Source organism: Alosa pseudoharengus, unplaced genomic scaffold (genome assembly GCF_046254945.1).
Source record: "Alosa pseudoharengus isolate Yale_2024_CS ecotype anadromous, Long Island Sound unplaced genomic scaffold, YU_APseudo_1.1 YU_APseudo_1.1_scf_8, whole genome shotgun sequence".
NCBI classification, from domain to species: Eukaryota; Metazoa; Chordata; class Actinopteri; order Clupeiformes; family Clupeidae; genus Alosa; species Alosa pseudoharengus.
Window position 1 is genome coordinate 19,735,716 of NW_027468870.1, and position 14,934 is coordinate 19,750,649.

At 45.2% G+C, this 14,934-nt stretch overlaps 1 protein-coding gene across 5 annotated transcripts in view; it reads right to left on the reverse strand.

The window, feature by feature from the left end:
* The window catches only part of nf1b (neurofibromin 1b), an 85,692-nt gene that overhangs the window by 16,155 nt on the left and 54,603 nt on the right, over nt 1-14,934 (reverse strand). For all 5 annotated transcript variants that reach the window (XM_076275130.1, XM_076275129.1, XM_076275126.1 and 2 more), the window contains 10 exons: nt 9,819-10,012; nt 8,639-8,779; nt 7,149-7,428; nt 6,528-6,742; nt 5,359-5,420; nt 4,585-4,726; nt 3,956-4,057; nt 2,714-2,854; nt 1,358-1,484; nt 303-434 (listed from right to left, as the gene is read on the reverse strand). In XM_076275130.1, coding sequence (XP_076131245.1) covers nt 303-434; nt 1,358-1,484; nt 2,714-2,854; nt 3,956-4,057; nt 4,585-4,726; nt 5,359-5,420; nt 6,528-6,742; nt 7,149-7,428; nt 8,639-8,779; nt 9,819-10,012 — 1,536 coding nt within the window. The remainder of the gene's footprint in view (nt 1-302; nt 435-1,357; nt 1,485-2,713; nt 2,855-3,955; nt 4,058-4,584; nt 4,727-5,358; nt 5,421-6,527; nt 6,743-7,148; nt 7,429-8,638; nt 8,780-9,818; nt 10,013-14,934) is intronic.

Consider the following 14,934-nt stretch of genomic DNA (forward strand, 5'->3'; position numbering starts at 1 on the left):
ATGTACTTACGCAGGATAAATATTTAAATGATGCAACCCTGCAAATATTTAAATAAATAAATAAATAAATAAATAAATAAATGTTTACTTACGCAGGATAAATATTTAAATGATGCAACTATGCAAATATTTAAATAAATAAATAAATAAATAAATGTGTCATCATAGGGTCGTTCCTCAGTACTCAAACAGTGTAAACATTTCTACAGTGCTCTGTGATTATCTGCATGCTATTTCATCGCTGCAGCACGAGGGGGCGCTGAGGAGCCATGAGTTCCTGTGTCCTCCACACTGCTGCTCACCTGCCAGGTACGCCACGCTCTGGGTGTTGACCTCGAAGCGGTCGCACTGCCGGTGCTTCCCCACCAGCCCCAGGAGGGTGTGCAGGATGCGGACGGTGCGCGCCACTGTGGTGGGGGACGGGTGCCGGTAGCCTGGAGGAAACGGCAAACGTTAAACACACACAAACACAAACAAACACAGCAACATTACACACACACACAGCAGGGGGCTCTGTTAAGATACATGATCACACTTACACACACACAGCAATATTACACACACACACTCAGCAAAACATTACACACACACACACAGCAGAAGGCTCTCATAAGATCCATGACCACTCCTACACACACAGCAACAATATGCACACAGTAGGGGGGCTTTTGTAGGACACATGAACATGAACACACACACACACACACACACACACACACACACACACACACACACACACACTATATAAATGTTCTCCTGCATAAACAGTATGTCACAGGCTTGAATCGTGGACTGAAATAGTCAATCTACTCCAATGTACCCACTTTAGATTAAAATGATCTCAATGCCATTCAGATTATGCCCACAGCATGGGGCTCTCGTAAGAATACAAATACTGTATATACAGACTCTTCTCAAGGCTTTTCACACACATTGGACGTTTTCCTATGTAGAGATCATTCCAAAGCCGTTTCATGCTAATGCTAATTCAAATCTGCTCTTTGTAGTGATCCCACTCTAGATCTACCCACTCTGCTACATAAATGATCTCAGTGACATTAGCATTATGCCCACTAGCACACGTATAGAGATACAGGCTATTAACACAAAAAGGATGCTTTACTACGTGTGCTATCTAAGCAATGTTACATATTGTTAATGTGATTCCATATAGGTATAGTTATAATGCAACAAGGGCCTTGTACAGTAATTTCCTGTGTATTAGCAGCATTGTGTATAAGCCACAGGACATTGTTTTATGCAAGTTAAAAAAACAAAACCATATCAAATATATAAACTGCCCCCGTGTATTAACCTCATAATGTAGCTAGACATTGATAGGTCACCCTGAGCTTACCTTTAAGCAGGTGTCCGACGAGGGCAAAGTTGAAGTTGGACGTGAAGTTGAGGCCCACAAAGTGATCCATCTGTTTACAGTGCCACTCCAGCGGCTTCCGGATCTCCATGAACACCTCCTCTGGACTCTGCACACACACCACGGGGAGGAGGAAGAGGAGGTGGAGGAGGAGGAGGAGGAGGAGGTGGAGGAGGAAGAGGAAGAGGAGGAGGAGGAGGAGGAGGGGGAAGAGGAGATGGAGGGGGGAGGAGGTGGAGGAAGAGGAGGAGGTGGAGGAAGAGGAGGGGGAGGAGGTGGAGGAAGAGGAAGAGGAGGAGGTGGAAGAGGAGGAGGGGGAGGAGGAGGAGGGGGAGGAGGAGAAGGAGGGGGAGGGGGGAGGAAGAAGGGGGGGGAAGATAAATCCCCATCAGAAGAGCAGAGGAAGCAGAGAGGACTACAGAGTGCTGCTTGAGTTGGAGCTGCTTGAGGTGGAGCTGCTCATGCTGTAGTTTGGTATCTCTGCTGTGATTAGGCCACATACTGTGTGTATAACGCCCCCAGGTCTAGACTGAGGTCACATAGATGTGGGGGACTTTTGTGGGTGTCCATACATTCAAGTGTAAATTAGGGGGCTTTTTCCAGATAGGGCACTTGAGAGTGACAAAAAAACTAATGCAAGGGAGATGGGGGTGGAATCAGAAAGTGACCGCTGGTCAGAAGCAAACTGACCCTTGAACCCTGTGGGGCACTTTGACCCGTACGTGGTCACTTACCACAACTCGCCCATGTAAATGCATTACGGACATTCTCTCACGCTACCCTCCCCCCATTTGAGAAGAGAACTTCATGCTTAGTTAATCTCCGTCTGGGCTGCTTCATCTGAACAAGTCCCCGCGTGCTAAACTCAGCTGTGGTGAAATATGGGTTCCGCTAGGGAGCGGAGGGTCACATGGTTTACGCAAACTGGGGGGAACTTTCACTCGTGGAGGTTTCACTCTGAGTCTGGCCTCTCCAGTCCCCTTGGGAGGGGTGTGTGTGTGTGTGTATGTGTGTGTGTGTGTGTGTGTGTGTGTGTGTGTGTGTATGTATGTATGTGTGTGTGTGTGTGTGTGTGTGTGTGTGTGTGTGTGTATGTGAAAGAGAGAAAGCGAGTGTGTGTGTGTGAGAGAGAGAGAAAGAGAGCATCTCTGTGTGTGTGTGTGACAGAGAGAGAAAGAGAGAGTGCCTGTGTGTGTGTGTGTGTGTGTGTGTGTGTGTGTGAGAGAGAGAAAAAGAGAGAGCCTGTGTGTGTGTGTGTGTGTGTGTGTGTGTGTGTGTGTGTGTGTGTGTGTGAGAGAGAGAAAGAGAGAGAGCCTGTGTGTGTGTGTGTGTGTGTACCTTTTCGTTGAACACATGCATACTGTCGAGTGTGTGGAGGTTCTGCTCCATCAGAGCGGTACCGGCAGAGTACAGGTTCACCTCGTCCAGCTGCAGAACCGCCACCGCCACCCAAAACAGAGCCTTGTGCATGGGAGAGTCCTGAGGAGGGGCACACACACACACACACACACACACGCACACACACGCACACGCACACACACACGCACACGCACACACACACGCACGCACACACACACGCACGCACACACGCACACACACACCATGCAGAAATACATTGGCTTGAAAGAGGAACTTCAATAGGGTATATCCTACTAGCTCTGATATTATGCCCATACAAAGGGAACATGCCATTCTATTCATCCAGAAACAACAACACTATCAAGGAAAAGGAAATGAATAAATATTACATGACTACTTCATACTTTGCTAGATTTCATGCTTATTTGGATAAATCAGGAAGTTCTCACAGTCTTACACACACACACCCATATTCTAATATCTACAGTTATAATGCTTTTAGCTCTGGAGGAAATGGAAACATCTGTTGAATATTTCTGCTTCCTCTGCAATCTGCCACCTGGGAGGACTAGTTTTAAACCGATCTAACCGCTGTACAAACAACTTCCAATGACTTGAAAACTGCTGTGCTGAAAGGATTAAGCCAGCATATGAAAGGGTTCAATTAAAACGTGTATGTAACAGTTTCAAGAAGCACTGAAACCTGTGTGTGTGTGTGTCTGTGTGTGTGTGTGTGTGTGTGTGTGTGTGTGTTATTTACGTTGCATCAGAACTCTTTAACAGTCAGAAGTCACATCTAGAGCACACTCAAAATGCCTCTATAAAAGCAAACCAATAGCAACACACACAGAAGCGCTGATGGCAAACTCTTATTTTTACTCTCGGCAGATCAGTGTTTTGGCAGCAGCAGTTATGCCGCCAGCACTCTTCTGGAGGCCCTATACTGACCATTTTAGCAGCAATGGTTTGTCATTTGATGCTAAACACACACACACACACACACACACACAGAGACGTGGATTCCTTTGACGGTAAACACACACACACACATACACCGAGCAGTGGATTCCTTTGATGGTAAACACAAAGACACACACACATACCGAGAAGTAGATTCCTTTGATGGTAAACACACAGACACAGACACACATACACAGACACACACACACGCACACACACAGCGAGCAGTAGATTCCTCTAGGAACAGTGGTGTGCCGGTACCTTGTTGAGCAGAGGCTGGAGCTTGGTCAGGGCGATCACCGTGGCCTCGATCAGCGTCTGGCTGTTGTAACTGTCTGGCCCCTTCAGACAACTCTCCAGGCCCTGGACAAACAAACAAACAAACAAACAAACAAACAAACAATTTAAATTTGGATCTATTTGCATTTATCCTCACTCCCCTTAGGTGTGTATCGTGTATGGCAATTGAAAGTTAGGTGTGTATGGTTATAGGGCTATTGAGAGTGAATTTTTAGGTGTGTATGATTATAGGGCTATTGAGAGTGCATTTTTAGGTGTGTACAGTATGATTATAGGGCTATTGAGAGTGACTTTGGTAGGTGTGTATGATTATAGGGCTATTGAGAGTGACTTTGGTAGGTGTGTATGATTATAGGGCTACTGAGAGTGACTTTGGTAGGTGTGTATGATTATAGGGCTGTTGAGAGTGAGTGTGTGACGCACTCGGGAGGGAGACAGGGAGGATAGGGAGAACGAATGTGTACGTACTATTGTCTTTGTGTGTAAGCATGCGTGTGTGTGCCTGCGTGTGTGACGTACTTCAGTGAGCTGGCTTTGCTTAGGTGTGTATGGATATATGGACAGGGAGAGCGTGTGTGTGTGTGACGTACTCGATCGATGCTGAGAAGCGGGCTGGCTTTGCTGAGGATGCGCAGGATTTGTTTGATCTGACCGTGGGACACCCGCTTGCTGATGCAGCCAAACACAACCAACGCCCGGGGCTGCAGGGACGGATTGTACTGGAAGGCAAATCTGATGGAGAGAACGGACACACACACACACACACACACACACACACACACACACACACACACACACACACACACACACACACACACACACACACACACACACACACACACACACACACACACACACACACACACACACACACACACACACACACACACACACACACACACACACACACACACACACACACACACACACACACACACACACACACACAGTTAAGCATCCTGGGTCCTGGTAAGCTCTAAAGTCTGCTGTTAGATTGTAATGATGCAAGATCGCAAACACTCAAAAACAGCCTAGCTAAAAATGACTCATGCATGCCACACGACCAGTTATACTTGGATCACTGACACATGACAACTCCTTTTGGCACAGATGGTCTCCCATAAATACTCACTGCAACAACATATTCACTACAGACCACATCCTTGATGAATTACATATCGGTTAAACCACTAATTTCAGACACGTTGATCAGATACAGTATGTGGTTGTTGTGCAGCAATCATGATCAGATAAGAGGCAGTCTTCACTGCTAACACCAATAGAGAAAACAACAGTTTGTTTCATCTCGTATATTCAGACAGACATACACACACAGACACACACAGACACACACAGACACCTACTTTTGGGCAAGCTCGGTCCACTGGTCCAGCCATCGACACCCAGGGATGTCTCTCATACATGCCTGGGGGCAAATTAGGGAGGGGGGGCAATTAATATCAGAATCACAGAGCATTAATAGACATCTTAACATACACCCACAGTCCCCCTCATCAAACACAGTGGCTTGTTTAACACCCCCCCCCCCCACACACACACACACACTGTGCACCCACACACACACACACACACTGTGCACCCACACACACACACTGTGCACCCACACACCCACACCCACACACACCCACAAACACACACCCCCACACACACCCACAAACACACACCCACAAACACCCTCAAACACACACACAGCCCCACACACACCGGAAGAATGACTAACATCATGTAAGCGGTCACAGTGTGAAGTAAAAATATCTCAGAGAACCATGAGAACAGAGAGAGGCTGCAACCATCACCTTTTGGACCATAATCTAACAAGTCTGAACTGCTTCTAGGGTTTGAACACCAAAGTTCAAAGTGTGTGAGACTCCCTAATGCATGCCAGTGTGTTTCTGAGTGTACACACGTGCGTGTCTGCCGGTCTGCTTGTGTTCCGGTGTGTGCCCGGAATAGTCAACAATAAATTGCTTCTTGGGAAAAAAAAGAAAACAAAAGAAAACAAAAGTAGCACTCAGAGCGCAATGCTGTGCTGCATCATCATGCAGGGTCCAGGCACTTTTTTGCTGCAGGGTGCTGTGATGCTATATGCTATGCTAACGTTTTATATTGGTTTTGCTGCCTCTGAGCCTTTTGCACTGGCACATCCCGCTGAGATGCTTATGCACATCTCACCCTGCACACTCTACCCATTAAAGTGCCTGCAGGTACCGTAGGTGGATGGGGACAGTTCTACTCTTCAGCACCACTCCTCCCCTCCTCTTCCCCAGTGTGTGTCTGTGTGTGCGTGTGTGTGTGTCTGTGTGGCACACACACATGTATGTGTAAGTGTGTGGGTATGTGTGTGTGTGTGTGTGTGTGTGTGTGTGTGTGTGTGTGTGTGGGGCGCACACACATGTATGTGTGAGTGTGTGTGTGTATGTATGTATGTATGTATGTATGTATGTATGTATGTATGTATGTATGTATATGTGTATATGTGTGTGTGTGTGTGTGTGTGTGTGTGTGTGTATACCTCCATGATCTCCAGCAGGGCCTCTGTGACTGTCTCCAGAGAGGAGAGGGCGAAGGTCTCGCGCTCATAGGAGCCCGGTGAGAAGGAGCGGTCGCGGTAGCTGGAGCGGAATGCGATGACCGCCGCAGACTTGACCTTACTGATGCCGAAGAGCAGGTAGAACTTGGGCAGCGAGAACTCGGTCAGGCTCAGACGCAACACCTGCTTGGTCTCCTCTAGGGGGGGAGGTAGGGGGGGGGGATTGAGAGTGAGTCACTACATACAATAACACACACACACACCTACCCACCCACCCACACAGGCACTGAAAAATAAACAAAGTCATGACATAGGTAGGCAACAACATTCTACACAAGCTGAAATGCTGTGTGTGTGTGTGTGTCCCAGCATTAAGGAGAGTTCACCAAAATATTCACACAGAATTATTATTTATATTATGATAGCAAAACAAGGTCAGTGCATGGTAGCACAAAGCTATATTTCCTGTTATGTGAATTATATTTTCTGTTAGGTGAACCATATGTTTTGAGCACCATCCATTTTAAAACAAGAAAGCCTGAGTATTAAGGCTTTGGTGAAAGGCCGTATGGGTGAGTGCAGGTCTCTCGTCCGCTCCCTCACCGCTGAAGCAGAGCTGGGAGCATGTGCAGAGCGAGTGGATGATGTTGATGACCAGGCCGTGCGTGGACGCGCGCAGCGAGAGTGGGCCCGTGGCCACCAGCAGCGTGACCACGTGGAACAGGTAGGGCAGGTGCGCCGCCACGTCCAGCGAGTTGTTGAAGGACAGCATGAGCATGTAGCGCGCCAGGATGGCGATGTCGTCCCACATCAGGTGCTGCTCCAGCGTCGCCGTGGGAGACAGGCACGTCTTGTCGATGATCTTGCACATGCGGATGATTACCTGTTCAGGTGTATAGGTGTCAGCGTTAGCCTAGTACAACATTGTGGCAAAAACTGAGCAACACTGAGCCGCAGGACTGGGTCTGTCCCATGTATCGGATATGACTTTCCCCATCATAGATTGACGTGGTCCTTATGTTTAATTGTGAGCTAAACAGGAAAAAACTACACACACACACCAGAACACATGTAGGCTAGATAAAGATTACCGACCCCGACATCCCTATAGCTAATCACAATACTCACAAACTCTTCAAGGTAAACAGGGTGGTGGGCCACAGTCATTTGCAGTATGACATAACACACCCCCAAACCTCTTTACGTAACTGTCCTCTGGTGCATTCATGCAATGATAGGCACAATAAACAGGGCACAATAAACAGGAACTAACAGTGTAGTTACAGGGCCTAGCAAAAGGGGAAATAAAAGACCGAAGAAATGGGAATCGTGCATAGTGAGAGTCGCGTGTATCTGTTTGGTGTGTTGATTAAGTTGTGGTGTTGTGGTATTGTGAGGAGGGAACTGAATGAGGCAATACCGTCTGTGTTTAAACTGCTTAGACTGTAAAACAGTACACCTAATGCTAACTAGCAGACGCTTTTCACTATTGGCCTTTCAAAGATATATATTTCAACAAGGATGCCCAAATAGCCTTATTATCAGAGGTCCTCCTCAGTGCGCACTATTAGTTGAACATTAGTGAGCATGTGCTGCTAGACTGCAGGTTTTCAACACTAGCATGTCCTTTCACTTTTTAGTTACCCTAAGGCAGATATCTACACAGAATCATGTTAGCGAGTGGCTAACACTAGCATGTCCTTTCACTCTTTAGTAATCCAAAGGCAGATATCTACACAGAATCATGTTAGCAGAAGAGAATGTTTGCTACTGGGGTACATAAGGTGAAGTCATATCCATGTCCAAGTGCTCAGAAAACCACCTTGATGCTCCCTAAAGCCAGAGCCACTGACTGAAACTTGTGGTTTATAATTTCACTCCTCATTGAAAAGGATTAGTTCTCTATTTGTTCAACGCATTGAACATGTACCAAGATTTCTAAGAGCACCATAAGCAGCAGTACTATGAATTTACAGCACAAGCAGACAAAGTGCTCGTCTTGCTCAAGAAATATATATTATTATATACAGTATTACATGTACAATTTATACAATTCATACGGTTCTCTGGGCTCTGGTGTGGGGGCTTCTCACCTTGCTGGACACCAGCTTGACGTTCCCGGAGGCTAGAGCGACGGCAGTGTCGGCCATCACCTCGGCCTTGATGGAGCCCAGGCCTCCGGTGGCGCTGGTCTTTATGAAACTGTCCAGCACCACGTCCAGCAGGTCCGTGATCTAACACGCACACGCACATTTTATGCATACATTTAACATTATGTACATCAACAGATGCTTAATGCATTTATACAGTTAGAATATATTATCTTATATTAACTTCTACATGTAGTTATATTTAGATATTATCAAGAGTAAGCGTATCTGAACAGATTATACACAGAGTTAAAATCTCAACACTTAGGTATGCTGCTATATTTTACATATAAACTGCCCAGGGACTACAGGCGAAATTAGCAATATTTGCTATAAACTGGCAAAACACCTCTCCTTGTTTTGTGCAAGGTTAATGTTTTTTTCTGCCCTGTCCCTGATGAAATTAATAAATGACAACATTACAGTTTCGGCTTAGTAATGAGGAAGTATTCAGGTTAAGCAGCTATGCTTGCACAGGCAATGCAAGGGACTCACAGCATACACAGGGCACTGTAATAACACAAAGCATCACGACCAGAAGGAATGGAGAGACTACTTCATCAGCTACCGTTTTCCATCTTTCATTTCGTTTTCTGTCCTCAACTGTCGTCAAGTCACAGTTACTTGCTTTATCACTCTGTATGAATAATGCAACACATATCATTTAGCCTTGCTGAGCACTAAGAAAAATGTTCCAGATCAATACACTTTTACGGCGGCGTACAAGAACACGAGTTTCTACCCCGGGGGAGTCTTTGGGGGAATATACATGGCATTAATATTTTTGATAGAGGTAAGACCCAGAGAGGGAAAGGGGGGGTTAAAAACAAGTAAAAAAGCAAAGGAAGGAAAGACAGATAGATAAACTGAAAGAGAGGGAAAGAGGGGAAAAGAGCCAAAGAGAGATAGAGGGAGATAGAGAGAAAGAAAGAAAGAAAGAGAGGGAGCTAAATAGAGGGAGGTAGAGAGAAAGAAAGAAAGAAAGAAAGAGGGATAGAGGGAGTTGAAGAGAAAGAAAGAGGGAAAGAGATAGAGGGAGATGGAGAAAAAGAAAGAGAGGGAAAGCAAGTGTGTGAGAGCAAAAGCTGTGCTACGTCAGAGAGTCTGCTGGTTGAGGAGGTACCTGTCCCAGACTGCCCCAGATCTTGGCCTGGATGGAGGGGTACATCTGCTTCTCGTTAATGGTCATGGTGATGAGTTTGTCCAGGATGGCGGTGACCCGCTGGCGCTTGGCGTCATCGTTGTGCTTGCAGAAGCGCACCAGATTCAGCAGCCAGGGGGTCATGTACTCCAGACACAGGTGTTTCAGCTCAATACCTGCACACACAACAGCGCAGCTCACACTTCAGTTCAACTTACACATTTAGCGTACATTTCAACTCTATATGCACAGACAAAAGGAGAGTCTCACATTTAGATTAAAGTCATACCTACAGTATGCATTTCAACTGTATAAGCTCATACAACAGGGGAATGCCACACTTACATTCAATTTAAACATATACATTTTAACTTTATACGCAGGCACCACACATACAGTCTCACACATACAGTCAGCTTATATAAATACATTTAAAGTCCATTAACATTTCAACTCTATGCCGAGAGCACAGGAGTCTCTCAAATACATCTCAGAGATGCTTTACAAGTCTCCCTTACATTCAGCTCATACAACTGTTGTGTTTATTCAACATAAGGAACAGAAGGATAAAATTGTTGTTTTACATCTTTATACATAGCTGGGGTTTGCATAACAGGAATGATCAGTGCCCATGCTGAAATGAAACCTTGTTAAGGATTCTCTTAGCTGTGTAAACATCACAAGAGATCCATTTCATGGCTTTTTAAAGGCATGTGCATGAAGTCAAATTGCTTGTCTTCATCCTTTTACATAAAGCAGCTCAGTGGTTCATCATTTCTTTACGTGGCCAAAGCCTACGGGCTCAAACAAGCATTTTGCGGAGCTCAAAGCATGAAAGTACTGAAGTATGAAAAGTATGTCATGATAAAGACGGTTCTAGAAATCTACCATAGTGAGAGGGGAGGCCATTTTAAAAGTCCTGCAGTAAGCGAGAGGCTCTGCTACAGAGTGGACAGAAGCCAGAAAAGAAATGTTGATATAAAGAGTTACAGTATAAGTGTGTACACGTCACAGCAGATAACAAGGACAGTTTATTTTTATACGTCTATTTTACAGATTACAGATACCTCTGTATCCTCTGTTTAACATACCACTTCTAATGTACGCCCTCACATTTACTTGTTTTAAAGGGGAACTATGCAGTTTTTTTTAGCTTAATATATATATAAACTTTATTACAGGCTCTAGGCCCAACAGCAAGACATACAACAACAACAACAACAACAACAACAAAAAGGAATAAATACATAAACACATACAAACATACTCTGATTCATGAGAGTCTTAACAGGCACCCATACCAATGTTTCCATAAATATGATTGATATCTGACCGAGCTGCACCTGGGGCTTGTGAGCATCATTATAATACAGTTTTGAGACTCATCAAGTCGGGTCATGAACTTAAACATTAGGTTCCTCAAGAGAGCCTGTAAAGTGCTTAGCCCTGAGTCACAAAAGAGCTTACTTGCACTGCTACTCCTGAGCTTTTTCAGCAGTATCCTCAGGCAGTCATTATATGCCACCTGAAGTTTGCGCAGGGTCTCCTTTTTGTAGCTGACCCATAATGGGGCTGCATACATAGGGGTGCAGTATGCACGGAACAAGCTCACTTTCACATCCTCAGAACAGTGATGGAATTTCCGGACTAACATGTTTGCTTGGACATACAACATTCGTATCTGCCTATACATATCAGCATCATCTTCCATCTTGTCAGTAATGATGTGCCCAAGATATTTCATATATTTAGATACCCAGAGGGATTGCCCTGACAGGTAAAACATTGGAAAGTGCAGCTTCTGGTCCTCTTTGGTCCTACATATCAATACAATACTCTTTTTTGCATTGTACTGTACATCAAACTCAACCCCATACTCAGAGCATATATCCAACAGCTGCTGGAACCCAACAGTGCTGGGGGACATAATAGCCAAATCGTCTGCGTACATCAGATGGTTTAACAGAGTGTTCCCTAACAGACAACCTGTCTTACACTTCCCCAACTGCTTTGACAGCAGGTATACCTTAACTGAACAGCAGGTTTACCTTAACTGAACAGCTTCGGAGTCATTGAAATGGTTATATGACTTTTTCGGGTTGAATGGTGGCCGTCTCGATTCCCCTTAATGCCTGTGAGCGGAAAAAACGCCCTTGCAACTTTGGGCCAGCGGGCCAACTGCCTCAGAGGCAGAAAGTCTCGTAGCCTTGTGTTACGACCCCCTGTGCCCCTTCAGGCCTCTCCTGGTCAGTGCACGGGCAGGTAGGGCCTGATTATGTCAATTAGGGATTGTGTACACCTGCATCAGGGTGTGGTTATATAAGGAGTTCTCCTCTCCTCCCCTTCAGGCACTTTTCTTCTCTCTTGCAGGCACCATTTTGACTTTCTCTCTGCACTGTCACTTTACTCTTTCTCTCCTCTCTCTCTAATCTTTCTGTCTTCTTTTGTCTACCATTTAGTCATCTTACATACTGATGCTGACATTGCATTCATACATACACGCACGCCAACACTCATCTTCCCCCTAGACACATCATGTTTGGTATTACTATTGTTGCTTAATCTTAATAAATTATAAATTGGAACTTTGTTGTCTGTTTCCCTTTATGTTGCGGTCAGTAAACGAGCCGGCCGTAACATAATTGGGTACTCGTCCGGAAAACAAACAAACAAGTAAAAACAGGACCATAGACTCGCGGAGATCCAGGTGAGAAGCTCTTTGGGTTAATTGGTTAATTAACAGACTCTGGCTAGGAAGAGTGCTCCAGCTGGGCTGTGCCCTTCCACCGGTGCACTTATTGTTTATTTTGGGTTTTTGTAAATGTAATTTTTATTTTGGGGGTAATCCTAGTCGGGAATCTTGCATTCCTGTTGGGGGCACGCTTCTCGCGCAATCTTTCGATAATTTTGTGACGAGGTTCATGCGTTATTCAGTCGCCCCGAGGCTGGCAGGCCCCTGAAGACTAGCCAGGTGGAGTTAGTTGTTTGGCGTGATATTCAGGTCACCAGAGGACTGTGTAATCAAGGATGTTACAGCAAGATATTTGTGACTGATGTGGCGATTTTCACCTGGATTACTGTGACGTTATTTTGGACTGTTCTTGTGAGTTTGGGTAAGTGCATTTAACGTAAAGTACGTGTAACGTTGGCGTTCGTTGTTTTGCATTAGTGTTTAATGTTTGTATTAACTAGCTTGTTAAGAGTAGCCTACACAATGCTACGTGATTTGTTCTAAAAAGATCACTGAAGAAGTTCGCATTCTTAGCTAGTTACATGTTTGTTTGAGATGGAGAGACGTCGTGCTTGAATGAATTTTCAGGAAATTTATGAATGACTGATGACATAGAGCTCGCGTAGTGAGTCATTCATCGTAATTTGTAGTGCCGCTTTGGTAGTAAGATTGCATGCCTTTTAAGTAATCATTGAACAGCGTTTTGTGTGGGACTACGTGATTCGAATCAGATTGTGTGTTCATTCTTGTCCAATTTGCTGTTAATGATTTGCTTGTGTGTAATCTCAATTTTGTGATTGTGCTTTGTTCTGTAGAGAGAGTATTGGGATATTTTTGTGCCTCGTTTTTTTGTCTGCTATCTTAAAAAATAAGACTAGCTACCTTGTGCTATATTTAATGGTGTTTTCACACTTTAGTGTTTGTTGAGAGTGGAGGTTATCTTGTGTTGTGAATTAGTGACATTTCTATCTATCTCTAAATCATGACTTCATCGGAGGAATTTATCGCTGGCCCATCTGCAGAATTGCTAGAAAATCTCACTAAAGAGCAACTTTGGCAAGTGGCAGAACATTATGAGTTGATTATAACTGCTCATGAAAAGAAGCTAAAGGAGACATTATTTATTGCTGTTAAGAACCAACTGACTCAGAAAGGTGTACTTGGGGAAGGTACAGCTTCACCAGATAAACCTTTGCTGTTCGACCTAGAGAAGCTGAGGGCTGAGCATGATGCTAGATTAAGGGAAAAGGAGATGGAAAAGGAAATTGAACTCCGCCGGCTTGAGCAACAAGTAGAGTTGAAACGGATAGAGCTAGAGGAACGTGAGCGGGAACACCAGCGTGAGCGTGAGATTCGTGAACACGAACTTGCTCGCGAACGTGAAGAACACGCGTTCACTCTTAAAAAGCTTGAAATTGAATTGGCTGCTCAAGGGGATGGTTCTTCACCTAGCTCTCCTTCTGTCCCTGCGCCCACTCCCTTAGTTCCAATACAGCCTGGTTTTGATGTAGGCCGAAACATCCGGCTAGTGCCACCCTTTTCTGAGAAGCACGTGGACAAGTATTTTGCACATTTTGAGAGGGTAGCCATTACACTGAAGTGGCCCAAAGAAGTGTGGCCGCTGCTGTTGCAGTGTGTTTTAACTGGGAAGGCCCAAGAGGTGTATACAGCACTTAGCCTCGAACAGGGTAGCCAATATGACGTGGTCAAAGCCACAATCTTGCGGGCTTATGAGCTGGTCCCTGAAGTGTATCGGCAACGCTTCAGGAGCTGTACGAAGCTGGACCAGCAGACCTTTGTAGAGTTTGCCAGGGAGAAAGAGGGTATGTTTGATCGATGGTGTGCTGCTCAAAAGGCAGAAACTAGGGAAGATCTTAAACAACTGCTTCTATTAGAAGATTTTAAAAGTTGCCTCCCTGAATCTGTGGCAGTGTACCTAAATGAACGGCATGTCCAGAAATTGGAGGATGCTGCGGTTCTAGCCGATGAATACACCCTTACCCATAGGCAGACTTGCAATCCGCAATGGCGTAACAACCAGGGTAGGTTAAAGACTATGCCTGGGGGCAGATTGAGGCGTGGGTCTCAGGATTCGAGCTCCTCAAGGTCATCTCCTCCAGGTAGTCGCTGTCAATCCCCTGCTAAGAGTGAGGTTGTGTGTTTTTACTGTAGGAAACCTGGCCACAAAGTCGCAGACTGTTTGGTCCTTCAAAAGAAAGGAAGAAGGCCCAAGTCTCTTGGCGTGGTAACACCTCTTGCTATTGGGCCATCTCATAGTATTGTTGATAGCAGTCATTCTGTGTATGAACCTTTTATTTCAGAGGGAGTTGTGTCGCTGCTGGGTCAGAAAGATGGGGTGTCTGTCCG